This window comes from Mycteria americana, chromosome 5 (assembly GCF_035582795.1).
Source record: "Mycteria americana isolate JAX WOST 10 ecotype Jacksonville Zoo and Gardens chromosome 5, USCA_MyAme_1.0, whole genome shotgun sequence".
NCBI lineage: Eukaryota > Metazoa > Chordata > Aves > Ciconiiformes > Ciconiidae > Mycteria > Mycteria americana.
The window spans coordinates 50,229,531-50,252,158 of record NC_134369.1 but is presented as its reverse complement, the minus strand read 5'-3'; the positions used below and the strand labels follow the sequence as shown (position 1 = coordinate 50,252,158).

Genomic DNA, 22,628 nt, shown 5'->3' with positions numbered 1-22,628 from the left:
ATCTGAACTCAGCTTCCCTATGGACATGAATTACACATAATCCTAAACCTCAGCAGAAACATAAAAACCAGATACTGCTTCTGAAGAGAAGCAAGCTTCCCTGAGGAGAAATACTACACATATCCTTATGTACACACGCAGGGGTGCCCCGACAAAAATGCCCGCTATTCAGATACTGCATTTGAACAAACTGCTCCTCTTTGTCTCCTGTTGTGTAACCGGGGAGCACAGGCAGGGCAAGCACACACCCCGAGGCACCACTGCAGACTGCAGTACAGCCCAGCCTTTACCTGGGCCTGTCCCAGTGACCGTCTTAGGAATACACATAAAGCATTGCACAGCTCTTCCCATGCTGAGCAGCAGCAGAATCCATCCTTTCTCCCTCCATAGACAATAATTTTTTTAAAAAGTGCCTTGACTCATTAGACCTGTAGGTAATAAGCTAAATGTATTAATGCCTTGTTCTTGATATTGGCAATAAGACTTCCAAGCACACAGGCAATGGTAAAAAAAAAAAAAAAAAAAAGCTAAATGGGTGTTTCAATCATCACAGTAACTGGATTTGTGAAAATATAGGGAATACTTTGAAGTCTAGATCCAAGGTCAAAAAAGTGTGTGGCTAAAAGACTGCTGTAAACTGAACAGCAGCAGCATGGGGCTCTGGTGGGCAAGTTGCAGACCTTACAGCCTCCTGCAGAGCACCCTGAACTTTCTCAGCTCAGACCAAGAGGAGCCAACAGGGTAGCCCTGCTGCTGCACTCGGATACTGCTCCTTCCTTTCCTGTTTCTTTAGTGTACTTTTTCCTCCAGCTTCAAATTGTCCGTGTCTTTTGTTGAGAACTACTTGGGTCTTTAATGGTTCTTCTGATAATACTTGCCTCCTTTACTTCTGATCAAAGAGAAAGAAAGAACGGGAATTGTACCCTTGACTGATTCACACTTCAGCTTAATTTCCATCTTCCTCCTCTTCTCTCCCTCCCCTCTTCTTTCCCTTCCTAGCTGAAATCACCTTGGTAATTTTGTTCACAATTTTTGGTAAAATGAATTGATTGAACAGTTGCAGACAAGATCTAACTTGTGACAGAAGCAGAAGACAGCGAACAGGGACACTAAAAGTAGAGGCTGGAGTGATGTGGTCAGCTCTTTGGGTCACTGGTGTAAAAAATCCGCCCAGATTTCTGGAACTAGTGAAGAGAAATGCATGTCTGTAATGCTTCTTGAAGCAGTAAATGAAACCGTCACCAGCAGCAAAGAATCACTTGCTCTCAGAAAGAAATGACTGAAACAAAAAACTGCATTTAACCACGCAGCCCAGGCATTCCCCATTTTTCTGGCACTGTATTCTTGGGACAAGGATCAATATTTCTTTGCAGAACTGGCTGCATAAAAAGGCACCAATCCTTCTCAGGGCATTACAGGGATGAATTCCCAGGACTTCATCCAAAGACAGTACCAGGAGCCATAGCGCTGTGAAGGTCCCTAAATTCAAAGGACCAAATATTCTGGCTGAAGTTCGAAAATACCTTTCCAGTATGTTGGGAAAGAGCAATAACAATATAGTGCTTTTCCTTTCAGATGGGTTATGTCAGGATCTAAAGAGATTTTAAATACTCATCACATATCTGCACTACAGCATAGGGAAACTGAAACACCTGGCAATGTATGATGTGCCTCTAACATTCACCATCCATTATGTCAAGGTAAGCCAGTGGCAGAGCTAGGGAGAAAGTCTGGGGGTTCCTGTCCTCAGTTCTGCTCAGTGCTGCTGCTGAGGAAAAACCTCTTCAGCATTGCCTATTGCCAAATGGGATATGACATCAACGGCATCACTGGCATCAATGGCAAAAGTTCTCGCCGAGGAATGCACAACAGGCTCAGGTTTTCACCATTTCTGTAAATCAGTTATCAAGTATTAATTAGTCCAGTAGAGGAGGCTGCTCATTTTGCCAGCATATATTTTCCTAATGACTGGGCCAGGAAAACTAGCCTGAGTCTATGGCTTGTTAAGTAGAAACCAATCTGTCTGGCATAACAATTACCTGAAACGAAATAAGCTTAGATATACACTACTGGCATTCATCTGAGCAGAATTTGCCACCCTGATCTTTAGTTACAAGACATATTCTTTTTTTCCTAAGCCAATACACATCAATTCTGGAGGACAGGCACCCCCATCACCTTACTCTGTTCCAGGCTACTGCAAGCCTGGCGTGCCCGTAGTGCCTAGTGTCAGAAAAGCAAGTCACCAGGTAAAGGGATGCTTGCAGGGCACACACATTTTTTTCTCCAGATTCTCCATGGAAAAAGAAAGTCTGAAAAGAAGATAGTAAGAATTCTCTGCTCTGTTTCTCTTCTTCAAGCCTGTATAAGGTGCTGAATACATTTCTCAAGGAAAATTAATTTCTTTGCCTTTTCCTTGCCTCTAATGAACTGCTTCTGAATGCATGAGGGCACAGGAAGGAGAGCAGACTCCACAGCGAGATAATAAAAAGTGAAAAGGCATTCAAAGCCATCACTATCTTGCAAACCTACACTGACGGAAATATGCTGGACTGCAGGCAGGAGAGCAAGATCAGGGAAACTTGGAATAGCTTCGGCATTCATTACTTCACTGCAAAGAAAAGATGATACCGGGGGAGCAGGGGGTCCTCCTGCAATCCTACAGAGAGGTTACAGAAGCAGATGACTAGATGTAGGCCACATAAACTTAAGATTTCTCTAGGTCCTGTCCAGGCCACCAGCATTCCTAAACACTGCACTCAGTGGACATCAGTGAATGACAAATTCTTCTGCGAAAGCCCAGGACATTATAATTATCAGTAGCATAGTCAGAATGTGACAAAAGCTAAGATGGGTTACCATTAGACAAGGAAATCAAGAAGAACAAACAAAGGAAAGAGGAAGGTATCAGTTTTTTACCTACTGTTTCCAGTTTCACCTCACCAGATACTAAAAGACCCACAGTGCTCGTAGGTCAGAAAATGTGTCTATAAAACTACAATGTCCAATAGTCTTTGGAGTGAAACTGTCTCACATGATCACCATAACTCAGGGAAGTTACAAAAGATGAAGTACAAGAAACTCAGAGGTTTTAATCCAATAAACACAGGGATTCCTTAGTGTTCAGCCAGACAGTGAGAATCTTTCCAGAGTAGACAGCCAAGTGGAGACCTTGGCAGAACCCATTTTCTACATATAGTCCAGGCAGCGTAATAACTGAAGCAAAATTAATCAGGCCTTTTTTAATTATTATTCTTTTCTTTGAAAACACTTGCATTTCTTCAACAATTTCAGGTCAATTTTTGTTTTAGTCAAACATGTTCACTTGCCCTGCAGAAGGCAGGCAGATCTCAAACCATCTTGCAACATTTGCTAGCACACATACATGGTTAAGAAGCCAGTTTTCCTGCTTGACAAAATGAGCAGTGCTGAAAGTTTTCAATTTTAATAAAACAGTGGTAGACTTGGCTTCTCTAAAGCCATGTTTATGTATGCTCTGTAGGTGAGATAAGGAGAAACACTGTTAATGACCAGTGTGCTTGATACACAGTTGTCTACTGTGTGTTCACTCCCTTAACCACCCCGTAAACTGCCTTCCCAACACTATTTGGGAAATTTCTGTACTCTGCTGCTTTGCCCTCATGCTATGGTTTGAAGCCTTCACCAGCAGTGGAGGACATTTGTTCACTGAAACATCTGGTAGCTGAAATAGCAAACCTGCTGAACCAGCTAGATAGAAACATTTCCAGACGTTATCCCTGTAATGTCTCTACTGGCTGAGGTCATTAAGCAAACCAGCTGGAGCAGGAGCAGCAGGCTGCTCTAACTTCAGGATCCAGTCACGACAGGGAGTCATGAAAACCCTCGCTGGGCAGCACAGCAGAAGAGCAAGGAAGCAAAGGGTTCACCAAACGCATCCAGACAATCAGTTGATGTCATCCAGGATGATATTAAAGATCAAACTGTTGGAAAAAAAAAACTTCACCTCCTCTCCCCTTCCGATAATTTGATCTGCTTAATGTAGATATGCTGAATTTGTTCTAAATTCAAAACCATGTTCCAAGGATAGCATGGAGACGGATTTACACTGCAGTTATTAAATGGAGCCTGGCCTGTTGACTAAACAGGCGCGTCGGCCTGATGGTATTCTTTTCCTGAGCCCTCTAGAAAACAGAGTCTTCCCTGATTCTTTACCATGTGGTATTCACAGAATAAGCGAAGGGTCTTTTTTTAGCAACATCTTACGTCTTTCTGATTCATTCACCCTGTCCCTTGAGGTTCTGCAGACACAAGGCCCTCTATAGACTGTGAAATACTTTCCACTCTCCTGTTCTCAATCATCAAGAATGCAAAGAGATGAAAGGTGCAAAACTAAGAGATGATAAAGTAAACCTTAGCAGTAGATCAATTTAGTAATGTCCTTTACCAGCCTGCTATTCATGCTTAGCAACCACTATAGCTCACACCAACTTCATTTTCATTTTAATACACCATACAGAAAAGCAGCCTAAAAATACATCCCTAGATCTAAAGCATATAATCCATAAACTACAGGAACAGGCAGATCATTTCCATTAGTTTCTTATGTAGCAAAAACCCCAATTTATACCCAAAGCATATAATTATACTCAAACTCTAAAAGACAGTGTCAGAAGTACTTTAAATTCATAGTTTGGGGGAAAGTCACTCAGGTATAAGTAGTTATGTTTTAATGTGCACACACACACAGAGTGCAAGAGAAGTAATTGCAAGAGCGGCAAGGGAGCCGTGGGGAATCGCAGGCCGCTGGCTCCGGCAGCTGCCTGGAATTTGGCACAGCCAGCACTCCAGCCGAAATGCTCTCCTGCTCCTTCGGAAACACCAATGCTGGCATCTGGCACTACAGCCTGTCCAGGCTTTAAAGCCAAACGCTACTGGGATCTCTGTCCAGAACTTGAAGGTGTCTCGCTTGTCCTTCAAGGAGAGATTGAAGCAGGCTGCTCTTTTAAGTTGCTCTGACATCTAAAGCCTAAGAGGACTACTGGGATTTCATACACTTCTGTGGCTCCCGGCCAGGGATCTCTAAGCACACAGGTGCACCAGGACTGCTCACCTCACCTAGGAGATAAATGGTTTTCTCTTCATTTCACAGATGAAGAAAACAACTCAGAAAGAAAGGTAATGTTTCACCAAGGTCATACAACAAATGAGAGACACTGGTCAACAGCATGTCATCTTGTGTGTGGAGGTTACACAGAAGACATGAAAACCACCTCTTTCTCTCTAGCGCAAGTAACCTGTCATAGTTATCAAAGCCCACCAGAACAACAGAAATGCAAAACCAAAAAATGTTTGCCAACCAGCACAGGACTGTCATCCTGGGCAACTACACAGAGAGCCGGTCTTCTTAAGGCACAGCACATGGAAATAGAGAAAATAGAAGAATGGTCATCCTGTGTACTTCCCAGACAAAACTTCTGCTCCTTGCACTGAGAAGCTCCAGCTCTATTCGGTTACCTTCTGTACAGCAAACCATGGAACTTCCCCACCACCAGCTGGAGACTATCCTGTTCTTGTCTGTATTCCCACCTTAGATGACCTAGGTACTTTTTCCTGCTTCTAGTTAGACCTGTGTAAGGAATTTGGAGCTTCCAACAGCACAGTATGTAATAACCCAGTGACTATCGTAACATTGTTCAAGCATGTATTTTCATGCCATAGCAAGAGAAGGAAAAAAAAAAAAGCCCATGGAAAACTGGCCAGCATCTTTAAGAAAAATTTCTTCCATTTTCAAAATGTAGAAATATTATAAGAAGTACCATTCTCATTCTGCAGCATTCTGACTGTGTAGCTTGTGTCACATAACCCAATATTCTTTACAACTTCAATGCCTATACAAAGCATACAGCAGGATCCTTCATCTGTCTTTGAAACGCAGTCACCTCTGCAGTAGAATGTGGCAGTTCCTTGACAAGTCAGGGCTATATTACCCAAAAGCAGAAATGATGAAGAGAAGAAGAAACCTCTCTCCAGTCTAAATTGCAAAGGAAATATAAGGAGGAAGAAAGCCCTAATCTAATTCTGACTCAGGACTAGCTTTCCCACTTTTGCAAAACGTGCTATGAGATACTGAGCAAGCACAAAGTAGCTATCAGAAGACTTTTTTTTAAACATGTATCTTAAGAGACTGTACCTTCAGCAGCACATGTCTGAGCAATGTTTCAAAGAGCACAGAGACATATATTAAATCAGAATGACAGGGTTCAACAATAACATTAGGTTTCTCATGTTCCGTATCTCATAAGATCACTGGGATCTCCCAGGATCAAGTACCAGGTGAACACACTTAAGCTTCAATTTTGCAGATCAACGCAAGCTATTCCAAGTTGGGAACAGTTAATACCATGCACAGAATGAGAAGTCAAAGCACCTGATCAGAAACTGTTTCATAGAAAAGTATGCAAAGAATAAATCAAACAGTAACCTCGTTTTGAGGAAACAGCCTTTGCATATACCAGAATTTCCCTGTGTTCAACTACTGAATGCTGTGCTTTCTCAGAAGAGCTACAGAGGCTCAGCACGGGGGGGGGCAAAGCTCAGCTATGATCACTTAAACAACAGTACAAGGAACTAGTGAGTTTGGATGCTTAGATTTCTGGATAGCCAGCTTGAGACAATTTAAGCAGACTTCACCTTTCTTTAAAAACGTTAGTCATTATTAATGTCTCTGGGGAAGGGAATGTAAACATTCAGGCATACAGAATCACTGGTCTTTGCAAAAAAATTAGGCTTCATTATTGATAGGAGACTAGAGGCGAGCCGCAGAAAGTAGACAAACTTCTAGCTTTTCACCTTTGCAGAACTTATCTGCAACCCTAATTTCAGCTCTGAATGAAGTTAATTTTACTGTATCACTGACTGCTCTGTATAGAATGAATTCTTCTCTTTTGTTAAAGCTACCAACGGTTGCTCAAAGTAATCTCCTGATGATGGAGGAACAGGGAAGGTCCTGCTCGGTACTGGGGAATGAGCAGTGCCAAGAACTGGGAATTAGTTTTCTATTTTATAGAAAAGGCAGGATTGCAGTCCAAAGACACTGGAATAGGTCACGCTGAAGGAGTGGCAAGGAGTAGCACATATGTATTATAAAGAGGGTTCACGATCATACCTGTGTGTGGCAAGCTTTGACACTGGTTTGCAGAATACCTGCCTATTTTATGGAAACATTCTCTTGATTTGTCCAAGCATTCGTTCTCATTCGCTAATTCTAAAAAAGACGTAAGAGATGGAAATGCTTTATATAAATGATAGAACTTCTAAGAATTGACTAAGGCCTAAGAGTTACACCTATAAGATCTGGTGACTGCTCACTGCCAGTCCTCATGACAAGCATTCACTTTTTGCTGTCGCTTGTGCAACAGCCTGAGCAAGCCTAGTCCCCACAAAGCGAAAACCAAAAGAGGAACACCCCCACGCCCACCATTGCTCCCGTAGCTGCCCCTGCACAGCAGTACTCTGAAGGCTGGGGCGATCTGCACGAGGCATCACGTCACCTCTGTGCACCCCAGCTCCCCATCCATTAAGGAGGGCCAGAGAAAAACAGCTGGAGGAGAAAAGGAGAAACCAAATTAATTAATTCATCACTAAGACAAAACACGCACAAATCTCTTCATTTTATCTGTCAACCGGAGGCATGCATTATTCATCAGCTGAGGCGATGAGGACTGGAAAGAGGGGCTGTGAAGTCACTGCTGCAGGCTCAGGTAAAGCAGCTGACCCAGCAGGTGCTAAATAGCTAAGGGAAGGCAGGAGGATTCAGCACATGAGGACTTTCAATAAACACAGCCCCAACTTTGTTCCATAGTCGGATTTCTTCCTCCCTCTGTCCCATAAGCCCTTAGTGAAACAAAGAGGAATCGTGGCTTTCCCTTCCTGTTGTTCAGGGAGAAAGATTCTGCCAGTCTAGGAAGGTCCTCACATGGAAAAAAAGATTTCTTCTGACTTGCTGAAGTCCGCTGCCTGGCCAGGCTCACTCCACTGCTGACAGGAAGGTAAACCTGTTACAAAGACTTTCTCCTTGAGAAGTTGCGCTGTGCCAAGTTTTACATTTGCAGGTTGCAGCTCAACTACCGGAAAGCACCAGCTTGGTGATTTCAGAATTAACTCTCGTAAAACCAGCATGGTAATGACTGCCAGATCTGGGCCCAGTCCTACTCAAGTTAAGCCACGAGAAGGTTTTCCACTGATTTTAAAGGAGCACTAAACACAGAGTCCAAACAAGTGTTCACTGCCTACAAGACATTTACTTTTCCTCTGTGCTAGATACTAATCTGCTTCTTCAAACAGATTGAAATCCACTAGGATGTAGAAGAAAAAAGGAAAATACGGTTAAATACAAGACTGAGCCCCGGTGGTCCGCACTGCGGGACTGGGAGGCAACACAGCAGGGAGGCTGGAATCCTGACCTGATTCCTTCCAAAACCAGTATGAATGCAGCCACCAAGTAGGGCAGGAGTCAGAATGATTTTTTATTTCCCTCTAGCAAAAAAATAAAAATCAAAATCCCAGGAAACACGGGGAGCACACGGCCTCCCTGGGATCTGACTCCTCAACACTGTCATGGATCCAAATTCCAAGGGCCTCTGTCATGCAACAGTGAAAGAAAACACAAAAATAAACCATGTGTGTGTTTACAAGACCAGCTGTCTTTGTGGTCTCTTTTTCCTCTCTCTCTCCCCCCTCCCTTACTCATGGCCAAAGGGGTTTCCATGCCAGCTTTGCTACATGGCATGATTAGGAATGGAAAAAAAAAAATCTCAGGCTGGCTTATGTACCAGCCTGAGCTCCCCATTTCTCTTGATTCCTTACTGCAATGAGGACACAGAAAAAATGCCTCTCACTTAAGTTGATAACAGCTTTTGCTCAGGGCTCTTAAATGAGGCTTTGCTGGGCTTTCAGGGCAGATGGAAAAGTCATCAAGGAGAAAAGAACTATCATTTCTTGACCAGGAAACAGACTGTGGACTCTCCCGCAGACTACTGCCTGCCTTTTACATCAGGGCTAACTACTATCTCATTTTGCGACATCCTTCTCTCCTTTCCTTACAAGTGACCCGTGAGCCAGACTTTACTATCCCCTTCCATCATAGGAGCACTCAGCTACAGAAGCATGTCTGTGCAGGACCAGAAGAAGAAGAACCAGTGTCAGAAATGAGGGAGAGGACTGCTTGGAAGGAGAGGGGAAGGGAGGGGAGAGCTGTGGGACAGTTGGTTGAAATGCCGCATGACATGGCTGCAGTAGGCACTAGGAGGATGTGCTGGCAGGGCTGTGTCAGGGTTACAGGAATATTGAAACCTGGAGTGTCACGGATAAGCGTTCGGATGACCAGCAGAGCAGTCTGAAGAGTTCAAACGGCACAGCGAGGGATGGACCTCCAATTAAGGCTATAGGTACACTGGCAGAGTTGTAGAAGGAGCTCAGTACTGCAGGTCTGAGCTGAGGCACATTGGAGAGGGAATGGGCTCCGGAACAAAGCCAGGAGGCAGATGCTGCGGGTCACAACTGAGTACCAGCAGAGCAGGGCTGTGCTAGCAGGAGGTGCTTTAGCACAGCTGCTAGAGGGCATGGGAAGAGGGTGGCCAGGAGCACTGCAGGGCACATTGCTCGTGCTCTGGGAGCGCGGGAGGGGGGAGCCCAGGGCACTGCAGAACAGAACCGCGCTGCAGAGGCGAGGACTTGGGACCGAAACAGCACTGGGTGAAACGGGTTGAGCTAGAAGTGAGCAGCCAGTTCTGCAGACACAAGTAGCAGCATCCTGTCAGCCTATCAATCTCCCACTTCTACCCCAATGTTCACATCCACCCCAAAAAGCAAAAGAAACACATTCAGGCCCCACACGGGAAGGGAACCAGTGCCATGCCAGACATCAAGACCATCTGTTAAGCACCACCCATGTGAAACTCCGTTATGGGTTATTAATCATTAGCAGCAGGAGCCCTGTTATTTGCAGCAATACTCAAGGACCACGTGAGAGAGTCCCTATTGCGCTAAAGTGAGGGCTGTAAGTGATCAGCGAGTCCCTGCCCCAAAGAGTTTCCAACAGGAATAGCTAAAGGAAAGGCAAGCTGGGAGAGAGAACGACAGAGCTGGGTACAATAGCAAAGACTTTAGTTGCCTTTCCAGTATATCGCTACCTTTATCTAAAAGCTAGCAGAGCAGAGCTGCTGTGGGATTCACACCTTGGCCAGACCTGACCCTGAACTGTAGCCCTGCAGGGGAAGGGCCAGGCCCTGGCCTGCCTGCCTCTCCTGGCTGATGTGGCTGAAGGCAGAAGCCAGGGCACACAGGACAGAGAAGAGGAGAAGGTGGACATGAGGGGGAGCCCCCACTTCAGCCAGGCCTGGGCCAACTCCTCTCAGGGTGGCCAGACTCAGGAGAGCTGGGCAAGAGGCAGTGCTGGTCCAGCTGCTGAGCATTGCTCAGCATTTCAGGGGCAGGATGCTCGCGGGTCCCCTCCCCCGGCGTCCCTCAGACCCCCTCTTCCCCTTCTCCCTTGCTGCGGGAGTGGAAACCCACTCCCTATTATTTCCTGCTCCTGGGTTTCCCGGGAAGCCACTGCCAGGCACCAAGCAGGGAGCCGGGAGCAGAGGTAAGGAGACCTCGCCTTTTCCGTTGTACGCCCCGAGCCACCCGACAACTTCACCAAGGAAGGCTGCAAGCGAGCGAGAGAGCAAGCAGGCAGGGCAGGGGAGAAGCCGCGGCGGGCGCCCCCCCGAACCCCCGCCGGCCCTCCCGCAGCGGGGCACCCGGGAATACCGGGGGGGCCGGCGGGGAAGATGCGCTGCTGCCAGGGCCACGTCAGCCGCTACGACTCCACGAGGGCCGGGAGCCAGGGAGTCAGTGATCCCCTCTCGGAGGACCCCCAGCCCCAGCGGGACGGGAGCGGGTACCCCTCCGCCTGCCCCCAGGTGTTGGGCGCTGCCGCCTGGCACGGAGCAGCCCGAGCCCGCCCCGGCCCCGCCAGCCCCCACCCTCCGTCCTGCTGGACCACGCCGCCCGGGGAAGTTGGCTCTGGAAGCGGCCCGTCCTCAGCCCTAGGCTCTGCTCGGCGAGGGGGCAGGGGAGGAAAGGAGGGTTAACGGGGAGGGGAGCTAACGGCGGAAATATGAGGGGCTGGGAGGACCCCCCTCCCCCGGAGTCGCAGCCATCGTCCCTGTTCCCTCTCTGCTGCTCCAGCTGCTCTGCAAAAAGGTTAGAAAGAAACAAGAGTGGGAACCCACCGTGTCCTCCTCGGAGGGAGACAGGGGAGCGGTAGATAGAGATAGGCACAGAGTGGTGCTTGCTGCCGTGGAAGTGATGCTCATACTGAGCCTGAGATACAGACGAGGAAGAGGAGGCAGAAGAAGCCACGTTAGAGGAACTCCACACAGAGCTGACGATACATCCCCAAAAGAGGGAGCACATCCACAGGGTCCAGGCGGGGCGGCGTCCCGGGCAAATGCTGGGGTCTATTCTCAGGTGCATGGTCAAGGCACAGGGCACCTACAGACGGGCAGTCTGAATTCCAGCCAGGGAGAGAGGATAAGGTTCATGATGCCAGGGGACCCATGCTAGCAGAAAGGAGAGTCGCTTCCGAGGCTGTAGGGTGTGCGTGTGTGTTCAGGAGGCAAAGAGACAGTATGTGTCTGTGCGAAAGAGCGTGTGCTAGGAGGGAAGGGGAGGGAAGGGGGCAGGTTAGTAACCACACACAGAAGAATAAGACGCGCCGTTTCCCAGGGCTGGATCTACTGTGCCAGGAACACCGCGGCCGTACCGAGCCTCCAGGAGAGCGCAGGAAAGCCGCACATGTCAGCGCGAGGGTCCTGGAGCTTGCACTTGCCAGGTTCCTCCAGGATCACGGGGTCCTTGAGGACTTTTCCCTGCCTGCGATCCCTGTCTCTCACTAAGCTGAGAGGGACTACTGAAAACGAAAAAGAAGGAAAAAACCAGAGACCCCAGGTAAATTTTTGATTTTTTTTTTATCCCAATTCCAGGGGGTTTCTGTTGCTTCTCCACTAGCAAGTGTTGCAATGCAGAACTGCTAGGCACACACACACACACAGATCTGGATTGTTATCCTTCTTCCACCGGATCCAAGCGACCAAGGGCTCAAGCCGATTAACCCTGCGCAGCCGGGCAGGGCAACGCCAAGTCTTCCCAGGCAGGCAGGAAAGCAAGCAAGCAAGCAAGCGCGGAGGAGAGGCCGGAGGGCCGGGCGGCGCGGGTCCGGCGGAGCGGCGGGGCGCGGAGCGGAGCCGGGGGCGGGATGCTGCCGGCCGGCGCGCCAAGTGCGGGCAACTCCGCTGCGCAGGTGAAGCGCCGCTGGGGCGGCCGGGGAAGCGGCTCCACGAATGGGCGAGCCGCATGCAAATGTACCGACCCCCGCGAGCCAATGAGGGCGGCGGCAGCTCTCCGCAGAGGGACTGGCTGGCTCCGGGGGGAGGCGGGGCCGGAGGGCGGCACCGCCCCCGCCATTCATGCGCCGGTGCCTTACACACGCGCTCGCCGCCCCCGGCCCCGCCGGCGGGGGGTCCCGGCCCCGGCCCGGCGCGGCCACCCGGGCGAGGAGGGGGTGGGCCGGTGGCTGGCTGCGGCGGCGGCGCTGCCGCTGTCAGCAGCGGGGAACACCCCGGACCCCCAAAACTGTTCGCACGGGAGTTGCCAGCGCTGCTCTGGCGGAGGGGAGCGCCCCGCCCCGGGGAACCGGTGCCCAGCATCCGCCCCTGCCCATCCGCGCCCACGGGCAGGGGCCAGGCCGTGGCGGCTGCCCGCCCCGAGCAGCCCCCGAGGAAACGCGCCCACCCCGTCCGTGCGGGGACGGGACGTGCCCGCCTCCCACGGGCACCTCCTGTCACGCCGCGGTCCCGCTCCGCCGTGCAGGGGCGGCCCTCCGCGGGCGCGGAGCCGGAGGAGCCGCGGCGGCAGGAGCCCGGCGGGACGTGTGCGGCTGAGGGTGGGAGCGGGGGCGCGCAGCCGGCCCTCGGCGCTGCTACAGGGACGCGCTTAATTAACACCGTCCCCCCGCGCCGCCCCGTCCTCGTCCTGCGGCCGCAGCCGCACAGGAGTAAAATGAGAACCAGGAATGACTGCGCTCATTAAAACTCCATACTGCTTTCATTTTTTTTTTAATGCTCCTGCAACAATAGGCTGAGTCCAAGCAGGTGTATTTGTGCTTAATCCTCGGAGAGCGAGGACTGCAGCCGGAGTTTGCAGCCCATAAATTAATAATCTAGTAATTTATTGGCTATCAATTTGCATGGCAAAAATCCCCAGCCACACTGGGGAAGCCAGGCACCAACGGTGAAGTGACTTATGCAAGATCACTCAGGGAGTCAATAAGGAGCTTTGGAAAAGGAGCCAGCCAGCCTCAGGACTCACCTTGCACTGCACTGTCTCCCTCTCCTTCATTTATTCATTCAAACTGGAATAAATTGTTTATGACTGTAAGTTTCCTTGTTTTCCCCTCTCGACCCATGTTTGTAGGTGTGCACACATGCGCCTCAGAAACCTGCTTGACTCATTTCGTAAGTATTTGGTACAACACGTCAGTAACTTGTAATGATCAGCCCAAATCGCACACCTAGTACTTCTAGCTGAGCCTGATATGCTCGTAATTTCTTTTCTAGTAACTTATGTTATAGTTTAAGTGATCTAAATCAGGGGCTAGAGCAGTCAGAAATACTTCAGTGTTTTGCTGGGTTTAATCGATGATTGTGGATGGTAAAGCTGGAAAGCGAGAATATTACTTTCAAATTTATCCAACATCTGCCACCTAAGAATCTCAGACTGCTTTAAAATCTTTTATTAATGAAGCCATTCAACAGCTTTAGGTATTACTTTGCCGTTCTGCAGATAAGGAAACAGAGGCTCAGAGGCATTGAGCCAGTGAGTGACTGATAGACATGGGAACTGAACAGAACAGACACCGAGACTCTCCATCCTAACCAGTACATGTTGTTAGTATAAACGTTTGACTGAGTTGGTGGCCATTTGTTAGCCTTAAAGTGTGAATATCAGCCTTCCTCACAACGGGGCACGCAGCCAGACACAGGGGTGAGTAACCTGTGGTGCAGGTGCCTGCTGGCTGGCAGATTTGCAGTGCCACGCACAGGGCACAGAGCAGTTTTATCTGTGCAAGACAACTGTTCCTGGCCCTGAGTTTTGTTGAGGAAACTGGAGTTGCTGCCATATATGTGGCAGGATACCCAGAAGGATCCTGTCTTTGAGAGTAAGCCTCCCCCTGTTCCTAATTGTACTTGGGAGAGGAGGGGGAATATAACCTGGCATATGACTCTTGAAAGGCTGCCAGCCCATGAGGATGCTGCTGGCATCCACCTTGAATCCCTTGCCGCAGAAGTCCTGACTTTCACTCAGTCCACAGACAAAGTATTCTGAAATATTTGTTGTGTAGTTAAACTGTAGGGGGCTTGATTTAGGGGAAAGGGGGAAGGATGTGTATTAAATACATATCACTGAATAGTTTATTTGTAAAATACAGAAAATCTGTTCTGAATAAATTTCAGACCCAACTAGTTATCAAGAATGCAACAAAGATCTTCCTCCCATCATTTTACTTCCTTTTGCTCTGACTACAGCGCTACAAAAAGGACAGAATATATCACACATTACAGGATCAATCCGTTAAAATGGGACTCCAGATCTAAACATTGAGGACTCAGTGCTGCTACTCCAGAGGACAATGGTGGAAAACTCATTCATTTATATGGAAAACTGATGTGTTTTAGGAAGCACAATTCTAGAGGGAAGAGCAGGGAAACTGCAGAGATACACCCCTTGCCACTTTTCTGCAACTATTTGCCCAAATCTTTCAGCAACAGAAAGAGAAAAAACAGAAGAGGGACCTTCTTTGTTGACTAAACCATGGTGGCAACCTTGGAGTCTTACTTGCCCTTTAACAGTCTGACAGACCACATCCTCTTCTCTTCTCTGTACCTGAGACTCTGTTCATGCTGGCCACCTCTTGGGCTGCTGCAGGAGGCAGAGCCCTCAATGGACAATAAATTACCTAGCTCCAAAACAAATCACTGATCCTTTCCTCAGCTTGCTCACTCTGCCACCAACCCCTTCCCCACATATAGAGGTACCAGCTTAGGTGCAGGGAGTGTACAAAGGAGATGAGCATCACTTCAAACTGCCCTGGCCATAGACAGAAAATGCCTTGTAGCCCCTGAACAGGAGAAACAGAGAGCTGCTGTGTGTTGTCCCTGTGCTGAGGATTTGTCCTGTCTAAGTTCTGCCCACCAACCTTCCTTTGCTACAAACCATTGGGTAAACTGCCTTAGGCAAAGAGGAGAAAGGCCAAAAGAGCCAATCTGTACGAGTACAACATAAAAATAAATTAAAAAAAGGAAAAAAACTGTGAAGCTGGCTATAAATACATCGCAGGGTTCTGGTGACACCGTAAAGTACTGGAACTTCACTCTGCCTTGCTTTATTAGCTGTTGGTGGATGTATTTACTGCCCTGTAATTCACAGGTGACTCATTTATTTAGCAGCACCACTGCAGGGAGAGGGCAGATTTCAATTGCAGTTTCCCCTCTTGGGTGGCAAGGGGAAGTTTATAGTCAGAAGTGAAGTTTCAACAACATTATTCCCACCAGATTTACTTCAAAAGAGGCATTGTTATTGTCCTGTTAGTTTAGTTCATTTGAGTAAACATACAGTCTTTCTAAATGCCCTTGCATCTTCAGAACTGAGGTGGGTGCCTTAAAGATAATGGTTCCCATCATAAGTTGCTCCCTACAGATATGAGAAAAGTAGTCTTATTTCTTACATAGCTGTTTCTTTTACTAAAAGAGTAGAGGGCCACCATATTCTGCAGCAATGAGAAATAATAAAGCAATTGTTTCTGAGTTTTAGAATCCCAGAAAGAGAGCCAGCTGGCTTCAAGCCCAGGAAAAGTTTGTACCCTACCTTATTTGTGTCAGCAAGTACAACTCTCTCTATATTTCCTATTAAATCGTAGCTGTTAATTACTTTGCTGCACTCAGAACTGAAAAAGTCAGTTCTGCTCTAAAATCACAGATCTCTCAAACTGGATCCAAAGGGGAATCTCCATTAGCTTTTAGCAATACAGGGTGACTGCCAGAGAGATGACAGCTCTGGCTCCACCCAGTAGAGGCTAACGAGGTACAGCATTAACCAGTGCATTGCTATATAATAAGGTTAAGAGAATAAAGTCAGCTAGAACAGCCTGTCACCCAAAAGCTTTTCCCAGACTGAACTGTTTCTCTCAAGGTTCAAAACAGTCCCATTCTTTTTTTTCTTTAAATGTACTTTTCCAAGAACAAGGAGGGCAAGAACAGGTTCCACTTACGATCTTAAAATAGAGTCTTAAATAAAATAAAATAAACCAGCAGGGATTGCATGCTGTAGAGAGCTTAGGACTGGCATATAGACACCTTTGTCTTTAGCAAGCTACTTCAAATACTGCTGAGGACAGCAGTGACCAAAAAGCTGGTAAGTTCCTCAGCACTGCCGGCAGAATTAACCGTTCTGATACTAGTCCCTGGTGCCCCACTGTCCTTGTCATCATGGCCTCTCTGCAGGCAGCCTCAAGAGGCAGGTAAGACCCAGCGGCGCCAAAGAATTATCAGTGTCTGCTCATCCAGAGGGAAAGGGAAGGGGTTGCTCCAGGACAGGGCTGAAGACCACGCATACAGCTGCTGCTATGCAGTATTTTTTCTGCGTATAACCAACTCGCTGCAGTCTCTGTAAGTTCTCAGTTTTATTCTGTATCTTTGAAAAAAAGAGCAATCTATTCTCAGGGCTTCTGTGCTTTCCTTTAGCATCCAGCAAGTCCAGTTACCTACAAAAGTTGAGGCATGTGCCTTACACATTATCAGTGACATAAGGCAGGTCTAATTCTCTTTTCAGCTCAGCTCCAAGGGACCACAGTTTGCCACAAGCAACTAATACAGAAGCTTTGGAGCCTAGTTTTGCTTCATTTATGCCAGGGTGAGTAAATGAAACAGAGCCAGTGGACTGACATCAGTGAAGGGAGATCTGACCCTTGATGTTCATTTGGGAGAAGACAAATGCAAGCTGATTACAACCAGTTAGCCTGGGCTAGCAGTAAGTTAGCCAAAAGCAACAGTAACCACTGGGAGCTTTGACAGAAGATGAGGGACACAAACTGAGTTCTGTCAAGAGTCCAATTTAAGGGCCAGAAATCTTGGAAAGTTCAGACTTTTATTTTCTGAAATTTCACACCTACAGTCCTATGTTCATGGAAACAAGCAAGAACAAGTGTGGGGGGACACAGAAATACAGCAATATATCTCATTTTGATAAGCATCAATCAATTATAATTGGAAAAGAGGCAACGCCAGAATTTGCTAATGCAGACTGACAATAACATGTTAGAATTGGCCCTGTTTACTAGATAAGGTACAAGGACAATCTAGTGTACTTAGCACTATGTAAACTAACAGAAGCAGAGAGTCCCTTCCCTGGAGAGCTTACAGACTTGCTCGAAAGGCATGAGCCAACATACGTTGGACCAGCGTTACGAGCAACAGTATCTTTTTGGGCTTAAGTCTGCTAGTCTGTGAACCTAAGGGAATGGAAAGGCTTAGATACCGGCAATAGTGGCTTCACACAGGAGCGACTAGTGCAACTGCTTTTCAGCCCTGAAGTAAGTCTCCTTTCAATCTTTGCTGAATGTGCCGCAGATACACCCCTGGCTACCTGCACAGGACACCAGCAAGCATGCTCTCTCCTAAAGCTGCCTCAGAAACTAGGACAAGATCCTTCTCACAGTTTGGACTCTCTATCAGATCGGTAATTATGAAAGTGCTTTGTGTTAAAGGAAGGATGCCTAGGTTTGGTTTACTTCAACCATCATGAGGAGCTCCTGTTATTCAAGTACCCACCATCTCCCCTTTTGTCTCACAAACACTTTAATCCCTGCCCCTGGGGTACTTTATCAAAGTGGGCTAAGCAGGCTCTAGTCTGCCTGTCAGCAGTGCGCTGACCGGCAGACTCTCATCTCACAAGAGAAAACTGATCCTGTGCGGCTGCAGAGCTCTTTCCTCCAGGAAGGCTGGAACTGCATCTATCCCTTTTACTCTCAGTAGAAGCTGGGCTCAGTGGCAGCTGCTCAAATCGTGTCAGGCAGAGAAACAGAACTTGCTTCTACTTCTTGTATCATTTCAGGCAATGTGACTTTTTATCAAAGGTTTGTTCAGACTCAGAAAGATTACAGAAACCAGAAGACTGGCCAAGTTTGAAGAAATCAGGGTTGCCCACTGCTCGACCTTAGATAGTTATTGAATCACCAATGAAGGAAAGGAGCACCATAGTTTAATTTTCTGATGTTTCTGTCACAGAATTCACACTTCAGTACCTCTACTACCTATGTTTCACTAAGCATACCAGAATAAAATGGTAGTGACCTGTAGCATGTGCTGAGAACTGATTTCCATCATTTGTAACAGGCCCCTCTTATAGGTAGACAACTTTCTAACCAACTCTGCAATTAGCCTGATTTTATGTTGAGCCAAATTAATCTCTAGCATAACTCCTAGCAACTGATACTATGGATGCAAGTAGCTATTATGTTTATGGAAACAAAAATATATGTGTACCTTGCTCTCCCTATGGTTGGAAGCAGTGTTGGCAAGTCTAAGGTGAAAGCAAACAGCCTGTTCCCAGGCTAGGTGTGAGCCTTGCCTGGAATAAAACACTGCTGCAATCCCTTGCCTTTAGTGACTCTCACAGCAGCAAGAGGTTAGACACACAAGCAGATCATAGAGGAGGACGACGTGTGACCTCCTGTCATCTTGGCTGTATCTATTCCGTAGATCTAGATTCAGATCTCTGAGGTCTGCCAGTCCAGCACGTTACACACTAGTGCTAAATATTAACATTGCAGAGCTAACGTTTATGTCATGAATTCTTAGTGTGGAAGAAAAGAGCTCAGAAATTATTTTTTAAGAGCTCCAAGTTCTAAAACTTAAATAGTACCTGAAAGGCTGAAGTAGAAAGAGACAGGAATAGATGGAGTTAAAATATCTGCTGCGATAAATAGGGAACTATTTTAATTTTTACCCATGACAGCAGAAAGGAGACTTTTATTTTCCTTTTGCACTCAATGAAATCTTGTCTGACACAGAAAGGAAAAGCTGGAAAAACTGTTGCTTTTGCTCCTTTAAACTGGCTTCTGTGCTAATGAAAAGCGAGCTCTCTAACAGACACTGTGCACAGGCTCCCCCCTGCTTCGCTTCTCTCTTCCACCTATCATCTTGCCTGGCTTTTGCCTGTAATCACCTGTTCATCTCGCAGCAATAACTGCCAGGTGACTGGTGTTTGCTGTAGTCTCCCAACCGCCAAAAAAAGAATTAAAAGAAAAGCAAAGAAAGATGTAGGGGGAAAATCTTTCAATGACACAAGTGTCTCACCGCCAGGCAGACAAAGAGTGAAATGTCTCCTGCGGCCAAGCCTGCTCGTGTGGGAGCTGCTGGTAGGTTTAATTTCCTAAGATGTATACCTTGTCAGTGTGCAGAAGATGAAGAGAAAAAGAAGGTCAGAGCAGCCAAAGCAAAAAAATTGGAAGGACAAAAGATGATACTGTGGGGAACAATTCTTCTGCCTTTAACCCTGAAAGAGCCCATGCTACATGGTCTGTGGCAAACCAACCTACTGGCTAAGGCATAATGAACAGTAAGACTATTAGATAGCCTTCTCCTCACCCAAAGGAAACAGCCATTTTTACATGCGGTGACTGTGCTACACAACCTGCACAGGGTGGTACACAGTATACAGTCCAGTTGCTCTCAACCACAGTAGAAATGATTTTTTTCCCTCCAAGTAACTAGGCTCCTAATAGACAAGACAGCCAGGAACTGCAAGAGGCTATCTAGTCCATCTCTCTGTGCCAAGGCAGGATAAACTTCACCTACAACATTCTTGGTGTTGTTGTCTAACTTGCAATGATGAAGAATCAATGCCTCTGGAGAAGCAGTATATACCAGTGCTCAACTTTATCAACAGAATTAATTTTTTTTTCCTTTTCACAAATCAACTGTAGTCAAAGTGGCTTGTGACACCTATAAATTACAAATGCATTAATCAGGATATAATTAATATTAGCTTTCCTTATGCCCAGATATAAATGTACTAAAATATTGTCACTAAGAGCAGTATATAATATTGCAACACTGTAATGGTATAAATAAGCATTTCACTAAGTATGTGAGCAACATGACCACCAAATGGGCAAACAAGACCTGGTTAGTTGCTCATAGGAGTCACCCAAGTAACAGAAAGTTGCAACAAAGGACAAGATAAGCATAAGGGATGCAAACAGGCAGGGCATCCTGCTGAATACACAAGAAGCATGTCTGGGAAAAAAGAACAAGAGAAGCAGCAATGTTAGCAGTTGAAGATCCCACTTCTAGGAGAGTGAAAGTAGCATTAAAACATCAGGTATGAAACGGGAAATGGGATATGGAAGACGGTAAGCCAGCATCACTCCCAACTTCTCTCATCCTTCTCCTCTTCTCACCTCTTCTCCTTCTGCAGCTAAGACCACCAAGGACAGTAGCTGTCAGTGCTAACTATAGAGAATCAGCTCTATGGTACTGTATAGTCACAGTTAATTTAGGGCATAAATGTTAAAGACTAACAGTTTTGTATATAAAGTAATAATTAATGATAATGATTGAGAATTAACCATTAGCATAAAGTGTGTTGATAATTAATGAGTTCAGTAAAGTTTCATTTTAAGGTTTAAAACTGGCCTGATTTATCAGTCTTCTAAGCATTCCCTTCCTAGCAATCTGTAATTCCCTAATATACATATACATACACACACACATTTTCAGTTGCAATATTGCAATCTGTTATTTCTTGCCCTATCATAGAAGAAAGATTATTTCTTTCCTCTTTACAGATATCTTTTACATATTTGAAGACTTCTGCTATGTCCCTCCTCCATAGACAAGGCCATTTGCTTTATTGTTCCTTAGATATCCATGGGTTTTAGACTGTGCTCATTATTGCTGGTTTCCTAGAGACTTTTTCCAAATATCTACATTTTTCTTGAAGTGCAATGCCCCAGACTGGATGCAGTCCTTCAGATGAAGTCTCATGAGCACTGCATCCAGAAGAACAATTATTTCATGTATCTCATTGATGATACTCCTGTTTACATTACTTATAAGACGTTTGTCCCTCTTGCATAGAAGGAGGGCTCATATTAGCACCCTGCTAGCTACTTCCAGTTTTATATTCTATAACATGGAAAATACGGCTAAGCCCTGGTCCACGGGTCCCTAGGCCTTTCTGACTGAGATTTTTAAAAGGTTTTGCAACTTTCAGAAAATGCAGCTTAGGTCACTGTAGCATTATGCTAGGATGGGTAGAGGTACAGCATCAACTACCTGTTCCCTGCCCATATATTTCATACTACTGAGGACAGGCCCTGGCTTCAAGGCATGCAACACACCCACACAAACAAACCAAACAGATAGAAGCAAAATACACTCCAGGTCCATTTGCGGCAACTGATCAGAGAACTTACTGGGACACTAGGTCTCCAGCAGAGAAGCTCAACAAAAGCACAATAGTGAGAATAAATGTAAGGAGCATGAACTGCTTTAAAAACATCTCTCTCCTTGTGAAGCACCTCACTCTCCTATCATTCCCCAGGGTCTCAAACTCCACTCCACCCGCACAAGCTCTTCCAGCGCTGCAGGTCTCCTGAGGCACCAGCAGTTTCCTTGTCTTGTCAAATCCTCCATCCTGCCTGTGAATCAAAGAGCGTTTATGCTAGTCACATGGATGTGAGAAGCCTGCTTCCTCAAACTGAACACTTCCCTTCACCCAGCACCCTCGTCCCTGAGCAAAATGGGAGGGAATTTGTGTAGGGGGATGCACGCAGCGGCAATAAAACCGCACTGGAGCTGCAAACGCTAACACCAGAGCAAGTGCAGACATCAGGAGTATGTGGACTTGAAGCACCAGGCAGCTGTGAAAATCAGGAAGTAGAAACAGCGAAGGGGAAGGAGCAACACACTCCCTCACTGATAGGCTGTATGCAACAGATAAGGCATAATTGCTCCCAGCATGGCTGTGCTATTTATTGGACAGGACGGACAAAAAACTCCAGCTACTCATTGTGAAGTGCCAAGGGAAAAGCTAACGATTGGGATGCAGGGATTATGTTTAAAGTAGTCAGATGCATAAAAACACATGTGCAGGCACACATGCGCACACATATTTCTGCTTCTCTCTCTCCTCTGTAGCCTCTTTATCTCTTCCTCAGACTATCAGCCAGGGACAAATACAGAAGAAACCAGAAAAGGGGAAAACGGGGAAATGCCTGCGTAACCCATAGAGGGAGCTCACTTGAAGAATCACACTTTTTTTTTCTTCCTTCTGAACTTCTGGTTGGTCATACAAAAGCCATCTGCACCCTGGACAAATTCATCCAGTAAGTCACCCCTTAAGTTATAATTAGGTCTGCATAGTTTTAACTAGATGCTACATTTCACCCCCCTCCCCTTTTTATCAGTCACCAAAAGTGAGCACTCAGGATAGCAACACACAGCTTGTCATTGACTCCTCCAGGGTACTGGCAGAAGTAT

General features: G+C 46.6%; 1 protein-coding gene and 1 long non-coding RNA gene across 14 annotated transcripts in view; one reads left to right on the top strand and one right to left on the bottom strand.

The window, feature by feature from the left end:
- Positions 1-22,628, bottom strand: part of NRXN3 (neurexin 3) — a 983,905-nt gene that overhangs the window by 371,283 nt on the left and 589,994 nt on the right. For 2 of the 13 annotated variants that reach the window (XM_075503353.1, XM_075503355.1), the window contains exon 1: positions 11,259-12,373. The exons of 10 other annotated variants lie outside the window; for them this stretch is intronic. In XM_075503353.1, the coding sequence (XP_075359468.1) occupies positions 11,259-11,502 (244 nt within the window). In that variant the 5' untranslated portion in view covers positions 11,503-12,373. Of the gene's footprint in view, positions 1-11,258; positions 12,374-22,628 lie in introns of those variants that run through there. One more of the 13 variants, XM_075503354.1, reaches the window with a different exon arrangement.
- The window catches only part of LOC142410574 (uncharacterized), a 35,457-nt gene continuing 24,792 nt past the window's right edge, over positions 11,964-22,628 (top strand). Inside the window, exon 1 of the long non-coding RNA XR_012775949.1 lies at positions 11,964-11,976. This is a non-coding gene — a long non-coding RNA (uncharacterized LOC142410574). The remainder of the gene's footprint in view (positions 11,977-22,628) is intronic.